The 20095-nt window shown below is 41.6% G+C and overlaps 2 protein-coding genes across 4 annotated transcripts in view; one reads left to right on the plus strand and one right to left on the minus strand.

Annotated features, from left to right (window-relative positions):
* IleRS-m (Isoleucyl-tRNA synthetase, mitochondrial) overlaps nucleotides 1-9029 on the plus strand; it is a 106232-nt gene extending 97203 nt beyond the window's left edge. For both annotated transcript variants that reach the window (XM_053775613.2, XM_053775614.2), the window contains one exon: nucleotides 5339-9029. In XM_053775613.2, the coding sequence (XP_053631588.1) occupies nucleotides 5339-5472 (134 nt within the window). In that variant the 3' untranslated portion in view covers nucleotides 5473-9029. The remainder of the gene's footprint in view (nucleotides 1-5338) is intronic.
* Nucleotides 8738-20095, minus strand: part of LOC128687971 (protein FAM98B) — a 59459-nt gene continuing 48101 nt past the window's right edge. For both annotated transcript variants that reach the window (XM_053775616.1, XM_053775615.1), the window contains one exon: nucleotides 8738-9569. In XM_053775616.1, the coding sequence (XP_053631591.1) occupies nucleotides 9157-9569 (413 nt within the window). In that variant the 3' untranslated portion in view covers nucleotides 8738-9156. The remainder of the gene's footprint in view (nucleotides 9570-20095) is intronic.

A 20095-nucleotide genomic window follows, 5' to 3' on the forward strand; every position in this document is an offset into this window, starting at 1 on the left:
ATATCTCTATGCTAAAATAATAAATTATAAATAACATTTGTATAATAATAAATTACAATCAACTGCTTCTCACGACACGAGACCAGTCACATGACACTATTCAGTGTACACTACAACCAGGCCATCTTCAGTGTCCCACGACACCCTTTTCATCTCAGTGTTCCACTACGGTCCTGTGCATATCTCAGTGTTCCACTCCATCATACGTTCCTAAGTGTCACACTACGGTCCTGGCCCAGTTCAGTGTAACACTCCAACCTTTTCTTCATGTAATGTCCCACCAAACAGCATCTGATGATTCCGGCCCACAGTTGATCAGCGTAGACGGTGAGTCCACAGACATCACCGGTAGTCCAGTAAATCCTCTCCAAAGCCGGTTGACACACCGCTAGCCGAACACCATGCTGCAAGCTCACTGAATGCGGCCGTCAAGTAACTGAGGCCAACAGACTCAGTGAGCTGCGGTGAGCGGTTCTTCTAACGCCAGTAGATAAGTACGATTAGGTGGTCAGGTACCTACTGCGTAGATGTGTACCCTGAGGAGTTCAGGTACTTAATGTTGCTGAAGCCAGTAGACGTGTACCCTTAGGTGTTCAGGTACCTACTGCTTAGGTGCGTATCCTGAGGCGCTCAGGTACATACTGTTACTAAAGCCAGTAGACTGTACCCTTAGGTGGTCAGGTACCTACTGCTTAGATGTGCACCGTGAGGCACTCAGGAACTTACTGCTCTAAGGCCGGCTCAGCAGTCCCCACATTGGGTTTGATGACATACCCAGTGGTACTGCCGGCCGGCAGGTTAACTATTTAACCGCTAGTTTGGCAGGGGGCCGCAACACCCCCACCACAAAAGGACCGAAACACAAAGATCAATGTAATATGTATCCCGAACCGTCATCCCGGATATGATCATCCAGAAATCATTCTAGATAATCATTATCATCCCGGACAGGCCACTCATATATTACAAAAAAGTAATTTTTAAAAGATGGTGATGTTAAGATTTACTCCTTTTGTAATAAAGAGTTCGGGATACATAAATACACACATTAAAATAAATTAATCTTTAATCAACTATCTTTGGTCTAGAGGTATTTGAACTATGATATATAATATGTACATGTTACTATAATAAATTATAATCAGCATTTTACTAAAATAATAAATTCATAACCCTACACAGGGTACAACTCTTGACACTACTGTGTCACTATATATATATATCTCTATGCTAAAATAATAAATTATAAATAACATTTGTATAATAATAAATTACAATCAACTGCTTCTCACGACACGAGACCAGTCACATGACACTATTCAGTGTACACTACAACCAGGCCATCTTCAGTGTCCCACGACACCCTTTTCATCTCAGTGTTCCACTACGGTCCTGTGCATATCTCAGTGTTCCACTCCATCATACGTTCCTAAGTGTCACACTACGGTCCTGGCCCAGTTCAGTGTAACACTCCAACCTTTTCTTCATGTAATGTCCCACCAAACAGCATCTGATGATTCCGGCCCACAGTTGATCAGCGTAGACGGTGAGTCCACAGACATCACCGGTAGTCCAGTAAATCCTCTCCAAAGCCGGTTGACACACCGCTAGCCGAACACCATGCTGCAAGCTCACTGAATGCGGCCGTCAAGTAACTGAGGCCAACAGACTCAGTGAGCTGCGGTGAGCGGTTCTTCTAACGCCAGTAGATAAGTACGATTAGGTGGTCAGGTACCTACTGCGTAGATGTGTACCCTGAGGAGTTCAGGTACTTAATGTTGCTGAAGCCAGTAGACGTGTACCCTTAGGTGTTCAGGTACCTACTGCTTAGGTGCGTATCCTGAGGCGCTCAGGTACATACTGTTACTAAAGCCAGTAGACTGTACCCTTAGGTGGTCAGGTACCTACTGCTTAGATGTGCACCGTGAGGCACTCAGGAACTTACTGCTCTAAGGCCGGCTCAGCAGTCCCCACATTGGGTTTGATGACGTACCCAGTGGTACTGCCGGCCGGCAGGTTAACTATTTAACCGCTAGTTTGGCAGGGGGCCGCAACAGTCAGCCATTAACGAGTGTATTCAGTGCGTCCATCCTTACCAGTGTTGTGCCAGAGATGTGGAAGATGGCTAATGTGGTTCCTATATTCAAATCAGGGGATAAGTCCACTCCTTCAAATTACCGTCCAATAAGCCTGACATCTATAGTGGGCAAGTTATTAGAATCAATTATAGCTGACATTATCAGAAGTCACCTTGAAGAGCATAACTTGATAAATGAATCTCAGCATGGATTCACGAGAGGTCGTTCCTGCCTGACAAACTTACTGACGTTCTTCAATAGAACATTTGAGGCAGTTGACAGTGATAAGGAATATGATATTGTTTATTTGGATTTTAGTAAAGCCTTCAACAGAGTACCTCACAAGAGACTCTTAAGAAAAGTGGCAGCTCATGGTATAGGAGGTAAAGTTCTAGCATGGATTGAGGCATGGCTTACCAATAGAAAGCAGAGAGTTACCATTAATGGAGTGAAATCTGAATGGGGATTAGTCACTAGTGGCGTTCCACAAGGATCAGTTTTAGGCCCTCTCCTGTTCATAATTTACATTAATGACCTCGATGAAGGAATTACTAGTGACATGAGTAAGTTTGCTGATGATACAAAGATAGGCCGTATAATTCACTCTGAGGAGGATATCAATGAACTCCAGGACGATTTGAACAAACTAATGTCGTGGTCTGAAAAATGGCAGATGAAGTTTAATGTGGATAAGTGTAAGGTACTTGCCCTTGGTAATGAAAATAACCCTCGAAGCTATAATCTAGGTGAAGTAGAGCTTGGTCATACAGAATGTGAAAAAGACTTGGGAGTCATGGTAAGCAGAAATCTAAAGCCAAGACAGCAGTGCCTTAGTGTGCGCAACAAGGCCAACAGATTACTTGGATTTATCTCAAGAAGTATAAGTAACAGAAGTCCAAAAGTTATTTTACAGCTCTATACATCACTAGTGAGGCCTCATTTAGATTATGCTGCTCAGTTTTGGTCCCCTTACTACAGAATGGACATAGACTCATTAGAGAACATACAGAGAAGAATGACTAAAATGATTTACTGTGTAAGGAACCTCCCGTATGAAGATAGACTTAAAGCCTTAAATCTCCACTCTCTGGAGAGGCGTAGAATGAGGGGAGATATCATTGAGGTGTATAAATGGATGACGGGCATAAACAAGGGAGACATTAATAAAGTACTGAGGGTGTCGAACCAGGTAAGAACCAGGAATAATGGATTTAAGTTGGATAAATTTAGATTTAGAAAGGACATAGGTAAGTAATGGTTTTCTAACAGAGTTGTGGATGCGTGGAACAGTCTTCCCAGTGGGGTGATAGAGGCTAGGACCTTGGGTAGCTTTAAGAAGAGACTGGACAAATATATGAGTGGGAGGGGCTGGGTTTGATTGGTGTCATGGGGTACGGGAGTTATTTCTTGGGTAGCTTTAGGTAGATGTCGTTTTGATAAGGACCTGCCTCGTATGGGCCAGTAGGCCTTCTGCAGTGTTCCTACATTCTTATGTTCTAAACATTAAGACTCTCTCCTCCTCCCATCCCATCAATCATCACCAGATCTTCAATAAAGGTAAGTGTCATGTAATTGTGCATACCTTTTTCAGTTTGTGTGTATTAAAATTAATATTTCATGTGGTAAAAATATTTTTTTTTCATACTTTGGGGTGTCTTGCACGGATTAATTTGATTTCCATTATTTCTTATGGGGAAAATTCATCCGCATAACGATAATTTCGCATAACAATGAGCTCTCATGCACGGATTAATATCGTTATGTGGGGGTCCACTGTACTCTGCTCTTCTTATAACACTTCTGCTTTGTAAAAACCTCTCATAAGCTACCTTTTTCTCTTTTATCACACCCTTTACTTCATCATTCCACCAATCACTCCTCTTTCCTCCTGCACCCACCCTCCTATAACTACAAACTTCTGCCCCACATTCTAATACTGCATTTTTAAAAATATTCCAACCCTCTTCAACCCCCCCACTACTCATCTTTGCACTGGCCCACCTTTCTGCCAATAGTTGCTTATATCTCACCCGAACTTCCTCCTCCCTTAGTTTATACACTTTCACCTCCCTCTTACTTGTTGCCACCTTCCTCTTTTCCCATCTACCTCTTACTCTAACTGTAGCTACAACTAAATAATGATCCGATATATCAGTTGCCCCTCTATAAACATGTACATCCTGGAGCCTACCCATCAACCTTTCATCCACCAATACATAATCTAACAAATTACTTTCATTACGTGCTACATCATACCTTGTATATTTATTTATCCTCTTTTTCATAAAATATGTATTACTTATTACCAAATTTCTTTCTACACATAGCTCAATTAAAGGCTCCCCATTTACATTTACCCCTGGTACCCCATTATTATTATTATAATCAAGGGGGAAGCGCTAAACCCGGAGGATTATACAGCGCCTGGGGGGGGGAATGTGGAAGGCATTCAGGCTTAATTCGGGGAACTGGAGCACAGATCCAATTCCCTAAATCAAGAGCCCCTCACCAACATCAAGGAACCTTCCTTGAGGGGCCCTGGTACCCCAAATTTACCTACTACTCCCTCCATAACATTTTTACCCACTTTAGCTAAGCCACAAGGGCTATACAGCAACATAATGTGATAGATGTATGAAAAACATGGAAATATATTTAGGTGTCACTGGCAGCAAGGTTGCAAGGCTTCTGCACATTTGGGCAGGATATTTATACTTGTCATAACTGACTATGCCTCATATTTCATATAATATGGTCTTTGTTACATAGCAAAATTATGTTTCCAACACTTAGTTTTTCTCTTCCATCTCTTTACAGATGTTCCCTCATGTATTAGATCATAATTCATTATCAGATGTATCTGTATCTTTCTCATGTATCTGTGCCAGTATGTATTTAGAAAATATGTGGTATCTCTCATGTGAGGGTCTGTTCTTGTAAACACATTCCCTAGGCTCTGATGTGGGGTTTTTAAGAGCTACAAGTTAGGTTTTCTAATACTGTCAGAAATTGTTGCTGGTGAATGTAGGTATCTAAAGACAAGGCAGATTACAAGGCAAATGAATAAACAGAGTGAAGGCAGTACTTATGATCTACTCAGATCCTAATACCTGTGCATATCCATGCACTCACTGACTTAAGAGATAATAAAAAATTTTGTCAACTTTGAAATATAATTATAATTTACTATAAATTTATTTCTCTCTCAGATTGCATAGTCTTGAACTTTAGTATCTACTGATATTTTTTTTATTTTTCAGATGACAGGGAAGGATTTTCTTTAGAAGTAAAAGAGAGTGCTGGAAACAAGTGCTTAAGGTGTTGGAAATTTACAGCTGGACATGGAAAAGACTTGTGTGACCGTTGTAAAGAAGTTATCTCTGCACCTTGGTAATATGAGGAAGCTTTTGACGACATTTCTTAACTGACTAATGCAGGTCTTATGAATGCACACTTTAAATTAATTTTTGTTCAGTTATGTACAATAATTTGACCATGTAGGTTTACTTCTTTGTGGATCTTTTATCACATGCCTTTTCCTGCCACAATAGGGTGACAAAGAAACACTTTATAACACAGCTGTTTTCCACTAGAAGCATGCTGACATCCGAGTTCGGAGGGTGTATAAATGAGGAGTAGGGATTTATCCCAGAAATGATTGGAGGGATGGGGTGGAAAAAAAAAGAAAGTCTTGAGAGTTCTAGGGGTTGAGCATCCAACAGGCTCGTGTGAACATGTTAGATAAGAGTGAAGGGAGACGATTGGTTTTTATTGGAAGTGCCTTTGGAGTGTGAACAAGATAAACTTTGGGGAAATCGGTTAGCTCAGCTTGAATCCTGGAGGCAGTGTCTATAATTTGAAGGAATGGGGATGTTGCAGTTGGAGTGTAATCTCATCTGAGAAGTCAGCACACTTCCTGCAAGACAGATTAAATGAATGATGAATGTGTTTTTTTTTCTTTGGGTCACCCTGCATTGGCAGATGGCCATCGAGGCCATCTGTGGCCATCGGTGGCCTAAGCTCCCGCTTCACACACGGAGGGCCCGGGTTCGATTCCCGGCGGGTGGAAACATTCGACACGTTTCCTTACACCTGTTGTCCTGTTCACCTAGCAGCAAATAGGTACCTGGGTGTTAGTCGACTGGTGTGGGTCGCATCCTGGGGGACAAGATTAAGGACCCCAATGGAAATAAGTTGCAGTCCTCGATGATGCACTGACTTTCTTGGGTTATCCTGGGTGGCTAACCCTCCGGGGTTAAAAATCCAAACGAAATCTTATCTTATCTCTTATCTTATATATATATACATATACTTTTTTTTTTTTCAACAAGTTGGCCGTCTCCGACCGAGGCAAGGTGACTGAATGAATATATATATATATATTTTTTTTTTTCAACAAGTCGGCCGTCTCCCACCGAGGCAGGGTGACCCAAAAAAGAAAGAAAATCCCCAAAAAAGAAAATACTTTCATCATCATTCAACACTTTCACCACACGCACATTATCACTGCTTTTGCAGAGGTGCTCAGAATACAACAGTTTAGAAGCATATACATATAAAGATACACAACATATCCCTCCAAACTGCCAATATACCAAACCCCTCCTTTAAAGTGCAGGCATTGTACTTCCCATTTCCAGGACTCAAGTCTGACTATATGAAAATAACCGGTTTCCCTGAATCCCTTCACTAAATATTACCCTGCTCACACTCCAACAGATCGTCAGGTCCCAAGTATCATTCGTCTCCATTCACTCCTATCTAACACGCTCATGCACGCTTGCTGGATACACACACACACACACACCAGTCTGTTGAAGAGGAGTCTGACATGTACAGTATAGAGCTCTTTGTGCCTGTTTCACATTTGTCCAAATAGGTTCTCATATCAGTATAAATTCTGTACAGTATATGATAAAAAAAAAAAAAAAAAAAAGATAGCAATGTAAATATTATATTCAGTGGAGAAATGCTAAACTCAAAGGAGCAATACAGCACCTGGGGAAAGGAAGGTACAGTGGAACTTTGGTACTCAAACAATTTGGTATTTGAACGCTTCGTTCTGTAAAAAAAATGCTTGGTAGTCGACTGCTTGGCACACGACCTGCCAGAACTTTGCTGTAAACCGTTTCATGTTTCTTCACATTTTTTGGCGTTTTTTTTTAAATTTGTATAAACAAGTCACCATAGGGCCTACAATGATTAGTGATAACAGTCGACCAAAAAGAAAATTGGTTGGGAAAAATTCGTTCAATACTCGAGCAGCCTTCTGGAACGAATTAAGTTCGAGTACCGAGGTTCCACTGTAATCAGATTTGATCTAAGAAGCAGCTGCAGTTCCTTCGATGAAGAGCTCTTTATTGGCATCAAGGTAACCCTTTCCCTTGATTTACCACATTCTTAGTGCTAGGATTTTCGTATGACAATGCTACCTAATTCTATGACAGTTTTATTTGGCAAGGAAAAAAAAAAAACCTGGATACTTTTTTTATTGACAGTAATATCAGCTGATTCATAAATGTACATGCAATACATCAAAAAAATACACAAAAAAATTAACGTGTAATGCTTCACAAACTTTTTTTTTTTATATTTTACCCATTTTTGGAAAAGATTTATTTACTCATTATACCATTAACAGATCTGATGCAATTGTCTGTGGCTCTATGTTTACATAATCACAGTTTTAGTGCTTCCTTTTTTCCATAATAATTCCTTCACGTTGAGCCTAAAAACTCAACATTTTTTTAAATCATTTGGCTGGAATACAAATGACCTAATATTCACTACAGTATTAAATTACAAATTCTCCTGATACAGGATGCAATGCAGAAACCTTAATAACTAAAATAAAGCCATTTTAAATTGTATTCAGCTCCACTATATTTTTCATTTTAGTGTTGGGAACAATTTGAAGCTTGCAGATTTTTTACAACTGCAATCCTATATTTCATGAAAACCTTGAATTTTTCTTATAAAGTAACTGCAGTCACTTGTTTCTTGCTATAGTCAACAATTTCCAAAACATTTTTAATTATATTAACAAAAGGAAGAGCAAAATCTATGCAAGTCATTCATTGCTTCTGTAAAGTATAAGTTTATAACCATTTTTGTCTACACACATTATACATTAAGCTATATTTTCTACATTTATTTTTACCTGAATCTTACTGGTTGAGCCGAGACATTTCACAGTCAACATCCCTACCGCATCAACCAGGTGGTTAATGCTAAATTATGTTGAGAAAGAATGCCAGTAAGCCCCTTTGCATTGGTAAAGGACAAATTTCTTAAAGCAACTTCAAACTTAATTCTAATTTCTGTTCATAGTGCTTATATAGCTCAACAATGCCACAAATTTTTAATAACATTAGGCAGATGATTATTCCATCATAAAAAAATTAGTCCCAAGTTCTAGTAAGGATTTTAACTTTATAATAAATATTCAGAGAAAGGAATGCCCCTCAAGGAAGGTTCCTTGATGTTGGTGAGGGGCTCTTGATTTAGGGAATTGGATCTGTGCTCCAGTTCCCCAAATTAAGCCTGAATGCCTTCCACATCCCCCCCCCAGGCGCTGTATAATCCTCCGGGTTTAGCGCTTCCCCCTTGATTGTAATAATAATAATAATAATAGAGAAAGGAATGATTAAAAAACTCTGTATGAATCTCCTTATGTAATTAGCAAGTTATTTATGAGTACAGAATATCATTAGTGCTAGAAATACAGCAGAGCAGTTTACATAATTTGAAAAGAGCAACTGATAGGCATTTGAATACCTGTCTTTAGTTTTCTAGTAGATAATTTTGGCAACTTGTAAATTGTCTTTATGGAAGACAACACTTACCAGTCTCTTACATTAAAGGTGGCTAACTGCTTCTCACAATTATATGAGCTTATATGTTTTACAAAAATATTAAATAAATGTGTACAAGTGACTGTTTTCAATGGAATGCAGTGCATTTTCACTTCCCAATAAAAGGTACATATAATAGGTATAACTGCATTTTAAATATAAATGTTTGATGATGCACTAGTAAATGCCCCATCTCCAATTACATGCTGCACAAGAAATTATTTTTAATACCTGTTCCCTCGCCCACCTCTGCCTCTGCCTCCACGTCCACCTCTGTTGTCATAACCACGATTATCGTAACCGCCACCACCGCCGCCACCCCAACCATAGCCTCCTCCACCACTTCCACGGTTATCATATCCACCTCCACCACCTCTGTTGTCAAATCCTCGACCCCCACCTCTGTTATCATATCCGCCACTGCCACCACGATTATCAAAGCTTCTATTATATCCACCACCACCACCCCCTCGGTTATCATATCCACCACCACGGTTATCATAACCACCACCACCACGATTATCATATCCACCGCCGCCTCCCTGATTCCATCCACCCTGGACACGATCACTGCCAGAAGAGAATCCCCCACCACGGCCTCCACCGCGACCTCCACCACGGCCTCCACCACCAAATCCTGAAAAAAATTAAGTGATATAGTTATGAAAACCTGATATACAACACTACAGACACATTTTGTTTTGCCAGTTTTTTTTTTAACAGCTCATATGCTATGCTATTAAATCAATAAATTTTGTTACAATAGAGATACTCTACAGATACATTTATAAATATAAATTTCAATCCATTTTCAGTAAAGATGCAACAAACTTTTTACCACCATAGTTACAAGTTCCATATACAGTGGACCCCCGGTTAACGATATTTTTTCACTCCATAAGTATGTTCAGGTGCCAGTACTGACCGAATTTATTCCCATAAGGAATATTGTGAAGTAGATTAGTCCATTTCAGACCCCCAAACATACACGTACAAACGCACTTACATAAATACACTTACATAATTGGTCGCATTCGGAGGTAATCGTTATGCGGGGGTCCACTGTAAATGGAAAATTTCAACAACAGGTCTCTAATACAAAAATGTTTCTAGGAATTTATTTAAATATTTCAATGTTGCCTTTATAATTGCAAAATTTTTTAATTTTGTATAAGGGGTAGAGTTGTGTATGATTTAATTACAGTACATCAAACCTTCCATAATGGAATGCTTAAAGTACTGTACAATTAATGGCAGATGAACATGAGGGCAAAATGGGGTGCAGCTGTCCTATGGCCCAGAGGTGTATAAAAATATGCTTTAATATTACAAAATAAATACTGCCCCTAATTTCAAATTAATTCATGTAATTTGATTATGCATCAATGATAATTAATTATAAGCATGAATGTTTTTAGATATAAGAAAATAAAGAAGGAACACTGCAACAGGTCAACCGACCCATGCGAAGTAGGTCCATGCCATCCCCCAGCTTGGAACAATGACCACCTAGTCAGGTCACTTCCACTTATGGAAGGTGCACGACACCAGACCCGGTAGCACAAACTAGTCAGGTCCAACTCTCACCCACGCACACCCACTCATGTGTTTATCCAACCTATTTTTAAAACTATACAGCTATGATGGTACTCGGGAGTTTGTTCTTCTCGTTCAAACCAGTACTTTCCTATCTTCTTCCTGAATCTGAACTTTTCCAACTTGAAACCATTGCTGCGAGTCCTGTTTTGGCTGGATATTTTAAGCACGCTATTTACATCCCCTTTATTTATTCCTGTTTTCCATTTATACACCTCAATCATTATTATTATTATAATCAAAAAGAAGTGCTAAACCACAAGGGCTATACAGTGCTGCAGGACAGGGAAGGAAGCAAGGGTATCGGGTGGCAGAAGGGGGGAGGGATGATTAGTAGGTTACAGAAAACAGCGGGGCAGGGGATAGTGCGGGGTTAGAGGGTAGCAAGAGATTGAGGTAGAAAGGGCTGAGGGGAGTGCTAAAGGTATCATCACCAAAGTTTGTGGAGTAAGTCAGTCGTTGTCAAAACGTCAATGAGAGTGTCCGGATGAAAGGTGGGTCCATCAGCAAGAAGGGAAGGTAAAGAGAGAGCAGCAGAGCAAAGACGACGACGGAGGTAAATTCTGCGTGCTCGTTGATTAGAGTGGGTAGTCAACAGAATGTGGCTGACCGATACTGGAACCTGACAATTCTCACAGAGAGGAGCAGGGTGCCTCTCCATGAGATATCCATGAGTAAGACGAGTGTGGCCAATGCGAAGGCGGGAGAGAGTAGTCTCCCAACCTCGACACTGATGACAAGAAGACGGCCAGTAACCTATACTCGGTTTAACAGAAGTTTGTTATTGAGCAGAGCAGACCAATGTTATTGCCAATGGGTGTGAAGGTGGGTAGCTATAACAGCAAAATAGTCCATGAATGGAACACCTCTATATGAAACTGGAAGGTCATATACTGCTGACTGCGCAGCAGTGTCTGCCTGTTCATTGCCCTGTATGTCAACATGACCAGGGACCCAACAAAAAACTATCTTTATGTTTGGTAGAGATATGGCGTAACCAAAGCTGGATACGGAGAACTAGGGGGTGAGGTGTATCAAATTTTTGTATAGCCTGTAAAGCACTAAGGGAGTCCAAGACAACCACAAATGATGACACACGTAAAGATGCAATACGGATAAGTGCTGCAAGAATGGCATATAATTCAGCAGTAAAAATGCTAGCCGAAGACAGTAAATGCCCTCACACGACGCTGTCCGGAAACACTGCTGCGAATCCGACACCGTCAGAAGACTTAGAGCCATCTGTGTACACTGCGATGGCATGAGAATGAGAGTGGAAGTGGTCAAGAAAAAGAGAGCGGGAAGCTACCGTAGGTAGTTGGGCTTTTGAGCAAGGGAGTGAGAAAGAACAGACTCAAACAGCTGGAACTTCCCAGGGGGGTAGGGAAAAGTGAGATGCTACATGAACATAGAAAGGTGGCAACTGAAGGGAAGACAAGAGTGAATGTAGGCCAAGTGAAAAGGGACGGAGCAAACAGGGGCGGCGAACAAACAAAGAACGTCTACTAAAATCGATGACTATTCTATAAATGGAAGGATTGCGTAGATCATGAGAGAGTACATAGTAGCAAAGGCAATGGGCATCACGGCGATCGGACAAGGATGGAACATTCGCTTCTGCATAGAGGCTCTCAACAGGGGGAGAGCGAAAAGCACCAAGGCATAAACGTAATCCCTGATGATGGATGGAATTAAGGCTAGAGAGTAGCAGGAGAGGCCGCTGAATAGATCTGGTCACCATAATCGAGTTTCGATAAAATGAGGGCTGAATGTAGGCGAAGGAGGGTTCAACGATCAGATCCCCCATGAAAGATGAGCAAGGGTTTTAAGAAGGTTCAGCTAGCTGTGACAAGTTGCCTTCAGAGAGGTAATGTGAGGTTTCCAGGATAACCTACGGTCAAAGAGAAGGCCTAGAAACCTGACTATCACGTTCAGGGATACGCGAGCCATAAAGGTACAAAGGATGATCGGAAATGACAAGAGCGTCTAGTGAAAGTACAGTGGACCCCCCCCCGGTTAACGATTTTTTTTTCATTCCAGAAGTATGTTCAGGTGCCAGTACTGACCCAATTTGTTCCCATAAGGAATACTGTGAAGTAGATTAGTCCATTTCAGACCCCCAAACATACACGTACAAATGCACTTACATAAATACACTTACTTATAATTGGTCGCATTGGGAGGTGATTGTTAAGCAGGGGTTCACTGTAATTTGGCGAGTTTTGGTACTGGAAAATTTAAACCCATGCGTGGTGGCCCAATTAGAAACACTGTTGACCGCATGCTGGAGAGAAACTGTAATGAGGTGACAGCGCCTGCACAAGCAATAGTGAAGTCATCAACATAGAGTGATGACCAAATATTGGATGGAAGACTAGAGGCCAAATCATTTATAGCAAGGAGAAAAAGTGTTGTGCTCAGAACACATCCCTGGGGGGGACAACCTGCAAAACAGGAGCCGGGTCAGGAGAGTATTTACCACTCAGTTTCCGTACTTTTTTCCAGACTGCACTCAGAGGAAGCCGAGGTGATGGTGGAAACAATCTTGCCAGCGTGTTTAGCGTCACGGATGACACGGCGAGCGACCGCTCGCTTCTGCTTAAAATCAAGAAGTCTCTCTGTGGCTCTATTGTATCGGTACCTGCCCCACGCAGCGCTTTTCAAACATACTGCCCAAGCACAGGCAGGAGACCACCATTCACTAAAAGCAGTTAGTTGCGAGTAAAGGTCCCAATTTGCTCGATCAAATTGCCAGCGAGGGCTACGAAGAGGTGGTGAATATGGAGGAGAAGTAAGAATGATTGGAAAGTGATTGCTGTCATGTAAGTCCAGTAGAACAGACCAGGCGAAGTATAGTGCAGTGGAGGAAGAGCAGACCAAGAGATCGATGCAAGAGAGAGTGTGAGTACGAGGATCAAAATGGGTGGGGGTACTCGTATTTAAAAACATGGAGGGGGTGAGAAGCGAGAAAAGCCTCTAACTGAATGCCGCACGAGTCACAATGAGGCCCCCTCCAGAAGAAATGGTGGGCATTAAAATCGCCAAGTAACAGAAGTGGTGGTGGTAAGGATGAAACAAGAAAGGCAAAATCTGGGATAGAAAATGCCCAAGAAGGAGAGAGATATAAAGAACATATTGTAAACCACCTCTTGGAGAGACATTCTGAAGACCCCATTAAACCTTTCAGGGTTTTGGCCTTACTAGTACGGCTTACGCACCAGGGTTTTTGACGTACTAGTACGCCTAAATTCTAGCGCCCTCAAATCTAGTGAGAGAAAGCTGGTAGGCTTACATATGAAAGAATGGCTCTATGTGGTCAGTGTGCGCGGTATAAAAAAAAATCCTGCAACACAGTGCGCAATGAGAGAGAAAAAAAACTTTGACCGTGTTTTTGGATTAAAACAGCAACTTTGCACTGTATTTTCGTATGGTATTTATTGTTGTATTCTAGTTTTCCTGGTCTCATTTTATAGAATGGAAGACATATTACAGAAATTGAGATGATTTTGATTGGTTTTACAAAGAAAAGTACCTTGAAATTGAGCTCAAAGCAGCAAAAATGTTTGATTTTTACCAAAGTTCAAAAGTAAACAAATCATGCTATGCGTCCAATACATGTCAACTGGCGAGTCTAATATTCTTTCACAAGTGCACTGATATTATTTATACCATTTCTACACCAATGCAGTGGTCTACATAACAGTAAATCTATTATTTTGTGAGAATGAAAATTCAAAGTGGAAAGCAAAAGAATGTAAGAGGGGCATGGAGACATGACTAATGAACAGAGGAAATGTTATTTTAGTGCCAGGAATGTCTTTGTTTATTCTGGACCGTATTCGGAAATTGGCATCTTTTGAAATTTGTGTAAAATTGGCAAAATTGCTAAATTCTGACCACTGTATTAGATAGTTGAAATCGGTAAATGGGTGGTTTCTTGTACTCATTCAATAGAAAAAATGGAGTTCTAGCGAAATAGTTATGATTTTTGTCGACAAGTACACTGGAATTGGCCGAAAATAGGGCTCAAAGTGGGCAAAATCGCCGATGCGTAAACATCGTCCAGACCGCTAACTTCGCGAGAGCATAATTCCGTAAGTTTTCCATCAAATTTCATACTTTTGGTGTCATTATGATCGGGAAAAGATTCTCTATCTTTCCATAAGAAAAAATATTTTTTTTTTTTTAAATTTGGGCGACCCTGAGAACAAGTCTCTGAGAGGGCCTGTCGACCCTGAAAGGGTTAATATCCCCTTTATTAGTACCCACCCTCCACCCATACACCTCGATCATGTCTCCCCTTATTCCCCGTCCAACAAGTGAATGCAATTCAAGAGTCCTCAATCTCTCTTTATAAGGAAGACCTCCAATGCTACATATTAATTTAGTCATTCTACACTGAATGTTTTCCAACGAATCCATGTCCATTCTGTAATATGGAGACCAGAACTGAGCTGCACAATCCAGGTGAGGCCCCACCAATGATGTATAAAGCTGCAGTACAACCTCTTGACCTCCGTTGCTCACACTTCTTGATATAAATCCCAATCATCTATTTGCCCCATTACACACACTCAGGCACTGCTGTCCTGGTTTAAGGTTGCTACTCACCACAACCCCCAAGTCCCCTTCGCAATCTGTACGGCTAAGTTCCACATTATCTAACTTACAAGTGCTAGGGTTATGGACACTCCCGAGCTTCAGAACCCTGCATCCATCTACACTGAACTGCATCTGCCACTCCTCCGACCAAGAATAGAGTTTGTCTAAATCCTCCTGAAGTTCCCTAACATCCACGTTTGAATCAATTATCCCACCCATCCCCGTGTCATCGGCGAATTTGCTCGTATCACCAGTAATACCCTCATCAAGGTCATTGATATATATTATAAACAACAACGGGCCCAAGACTGATCCCTGCGGTACGCCACCTGTTACAGATCCCCACTCAGATCCAACCCCATCCAAGCACACACTGCTTCCCATTAGTGAGCCACGACTCGATCCACGACAGCACCCTTCCCTTAATGCCACAAGCTGCCACCTCCATCAACAGTCTCTGGTGCTGCACTCTATTAATGGGTTGGAAAACAGCCGAGTGTAATTTTGGTTCTTGTAAGCAAACACCAACAGGGGAAAACCTGGAAAGCAACATCTGAAGCTCACCCCGATTACCCGAGGCCACAGATATTCCACTGTAAATAGGCCATGATTGGCAACGAGGAAAATACCAGGAATCTGCAGGTAAGGGCACCTATGGACTAGAGGGGTTAGAAAAGTCTACGTGCGGTGGCATCGGAAAACGTTCAAGCAGCAAAGGAACGGAGCGCTGCAAAGAATGGAGTTGTGGAGATGGAAGAGAGGGAAGAGAAGGAACAGGTGGAGGATCAGTGTCCATTGAAGGTTTAGTCCCTGCAATATATTCTGAAATACTGTCAATATATTCTGAAATACTGTCAAGTGTTTCTGAATTCAAAGAAGTTGTATGGGAGACAATACTGGAGATAGAAGGAGGAGGGTGAGTAAAGATTGGGACAGTAATGGACTGTATTAAAGTAGGGGGGGACAAAAGCATTTTGGGAACTGTAGTAGTAGTGTGGGAGGGAACAGGGGAGGAAGGCACAGAATGAGGAGGAGGGTGAACCTCCACACTTGTAAGAGAGCCAGTGAGAGGGGAAGAACCAGGTACAGAGACTGGAAGGGTAAAAAGTGGGGGTGGAAGAAGGGGAGGGGCCAAAGATTTGAGCAAAGGGGTTTTTTGGACTTCTGAGAAGTAGAGGGGCGATTGGTAGAAGGTGTCGTACGAGATCTTGTCAATACCGGGGCTTGTGAGGGAGAACTCGAAGATGTCAGAACAGACTGAGGTGTTGAAGTAGGGACATCTTAGCTCAGGACAGCAAAAGAATTAGATACAGGAGTGACTATGGGAGGGCTAACAACAGAGGAGGCTGCAGAAAATGGGACTACAGAAGTGGGGGGACGTTCTGAAACACGAGAATAAAAAACATGGGGTAGTCTCCCTTGGAGGCGGAGATGAGAAACTGCCATAGCATAAGGGAGACCTTCTGCCTCTTTGAGGCAATGGATTTCACGCTCATTTAAGTAGACCTGGCAACGGTGAGAGTATGAAGGGTGAACCTCATGACAATTAAGGCAACAGAACGAGGTGAGGAGTCCACACGCACAACCTGGCTATGGGAAAGAGGTAATTGGCCAGCCCTTTGCTCTGAGCTCGCCACCACCGATTAGAATGCTCTTCTTCGAGGGGATGTTGGCAACCAAGTGAAAGCCTTCACTGGACACATCCTTAATCTACAACAAGAACACATTCCTCACCTGTAATGTGACAAAGCCTACAGATCGGCCTTGGTTTGGCTTTCGTTGTAGAGAGGCTGCTACTGCTAAGTACAAAGCATGGTGAAGGTATAAGAGACATCCTTCCACCTATAACAAGAACTTGCACAGGCAAGCCTGTAGGCATATGGGTGATATTCAAAAGTGGGCCATTGCTAAATAGGAGGTGGATACAAAACAAAAGCTAGCATCAGGTAGGGTAGGCTCCAAAACCTGGTGGTCCCTGGTCAAGGACAGACAAGGTTATCTGCCTGATGAACTCATTCCACCTCTAAATCGACAGGATGGGACCACGTTTACCAGTAGTCAAGAGAAGGCGGACCTCTTTGCCGAACACTTTGCTACCAAAATGGAAGTTCCTGATCCAGCGAGGGACCCTCCTTGGCTAGCTGCAAGAACTGTGTCAAAACTGTCAGTGGTGACAATAAGGCAGGAGGAGGTGCATTTCCTTCTTAAATCACTTGACCAAGAAAAGGCTGTGGGCCCAGACAAATTGAGCCAAAGATTGCCGAGATGTGCAGACCAGCTAGCAGCACCTCTAACTCGCATCTTTCAGCACTGCCTAGTACAGTGTAAATGGCCCTCTCTGTGGAAAGAGGCAAATGTAGTCCCTGTTCACAAAAAGAATAGCAGAGCAGAAATCAGCAACTACAGACCAGTGTCACTCCTGTCAATCACTGGTAAGATCCTTGAGACAATAATCTCAAGACAAATGACAGAGTTTTTTGACTACCACTCACTACTTTGTGATCGTCAATATGGCTTCAGGAAGGGTTACTCTGCTGCTGATCTGTTGTTAAACCTCTCCACTAAGTGGCACCAGTCACTGGATGAATCCAAAGTCAGCTGTGTGGTAGCACTGGACATTGCTTGTGCTTTCGACCGGGTGTGGCACCAGGGCCTCTTAGCAAAACTTCAAGCACTGGGAATTGCAGGCTCTACGCTATGTCTCCTCAGTGATTACCTTCATGGTAGATCTCTAAGGGTAGTTCTCAATGGAATGGAATCAGAAAGACATCCTATTGGGGCAAGTGTTTCACAAGGAAGTGTGCTGGGACCATTGTTATGGAATGTCTACTTCAATGACCTTCATCTCATCCCAGAATCCCTTGCATATGCAGATGACTGTACTCTGACATTCACTTATCCAAGAGAAGAAATGCCAGCTGCTCTAAGCTACATCAATCACCAGCTAAGAGCCATATCAGCTTGGGGAAATAGATGGCAAGCAACATTTGCACCTGAGAAAATGCAAATGATGATGGTCTCTAGGCACCATGATGGTAATGCTGGTGCAGTTGTAAGGATGAATGGGAGGGCGATGGCACCTGGAGAAGTTGATATTCTTGGGGTGAAATTTGACTCCAAACTAACCATGAAGAGCCATGTTGTAAATCTTGCAAACAAGGCAGCCAGGAAGCTTATAGCACTTTGCCGTATCTCGCATCTGCTTGACAGTAGGGCTTGCAAGATTCTGTATGAGGCACAAGTACGCTCACACCTTGAGTATGCTCCACTTTCTTGGTTTGCCTGCCCCCCCCCCCCCTCATTTCAGCAGAGCCTTCAACACAGGAGGGATGTGGGTGGCCTTACTGTTATGTACAAGACAAATATCGTCAAAGTACCACACTTGGATCCACTTCGAGGACAGTGTGAAACAAGCTTTTATGCCACAAGACAGGCAGAAAGCAGCAACTTCACTCTGGCTGTACCCTTCTCCAAAACATCACTCCATCTGCGATCATATATACCCAGGATGACTCGAGTATGGAACACATTCGTACAGCATAATGATGTCAACGAGATAAAGTCAGATGATAAAATGAAAATGCTGGCCCACAGATGGCTCCAACTTCATCCTGTTCCCTACTTGTATGTCTCATAACAATAAAAATGCTTTCAAATGAGCTGATGTAGGTAACAGCTCTTAGCTTGCCAATAAAGTTAGGAATCCTTAACCTGTAAATAGCTTGTCAATAAAATTAGGGATCCTTAACCTGGTCAAACCCTGTGTAAAAAAAAAAAAAAGAGAGAATGTGTGTGCAGATTTAGGACCAGTCCCATTAGAATTTTCAAAGTGTAACTTATCATATATCTCTTACCTACTGTGTTCCAAGGAATAGTTTAAGGACTCATGCATTCTCAATAATTTATATGTTTAACAATTTACACAGGCAGTAAAAGTACTCTACCTGTTTAACTTGCCTTAAAAAGGGCTGTAAGAAGAGCGCAATATTCCCATCTAAGGAGAGTAAGCAACAAAGTATCACTACTAGCTTGGCATCTCTGTTTTTAAAGCTCTGGTAATCTAGCCTATAATTTTCCTTGCATTTGTGATAATTACACTGTTGTGAGCCTGGAAAAGAGATCAATCCTCTGATGTATCATTCATACATCCTTCATTTCAGTCTTTTGCTCTATTGGGTGGTTTGAGTTTTTGTATTCCATTCTAGTTTTTATTTCCTCAATTTTCCATTGAGTAACTGAAATCTACCCTAATGGTACATCATATTATTTTCTGAGCCTCAATGGAAGACAATATCAGCTTGACTCACGTTTTACAATATCAGCTTGGAGATTTGTTGTCTAACCCTTCGACTGTTTTGGTCGTATATATACGTACGTCTTACGAGCCAGTGTTTTAGACATATTAATATGCATAAATTCTAGCGGCTTCAAATCATGCAGGAGAAAGCTGGTAGGACCACATGTGAGAGAATGGGTCTGTGTGGTCAGTGTGCACCACATAAAAAAAATCCTGCAGCACGCAGTGCATAATGAGAAAAAAAAATAGACTTTTTTGGGATTAAAACACAGACTTTGAGGTGTATTTTCGTATAGTATTTATCGTTGTATTCTTGTTTTCATGGTCTCACGTGATAAAATGGAGAACATATTACAGAAATAGAGATGATTTTGATTAGTTTCACGATGAAAATGACCTTGAAATTGAGCTCAAAGTAGTGGAAATGTTCAATTTTTACCAGTATTCAGGAGTAAGCAAATCACACTACACGTCCAGTACACGTCAACTGGGGAGTCTAATATTCTTTCACTAGTGCACTGATATTATTTATACCATTTTTACAATAATGCATAACTGTAAATTTTGTATTTTTTGTATGAATAAGAAATCAAAGTAGAAAGCAATAGTAATATAAGTATATGAGGGGCCTAGAGACATGACTAATGAACAGAGGATATGTTATTTTA

The sequence above is a fragment of the Cherax quadricarinatus genome, chromosome 10, assembly GCF_038502225.1.
Source record: "Cherax quadricarinatus isolate ZL_2023a chromosome 10, ASM3850222v1, whole genome shotgun sequence".
Lineage (NCBI taxonomy): Eukaryota > Metazoa > Arthropoda > Malacostraca > Decapoda > Parastacidae > Cherax > Cherax quadricarinatus.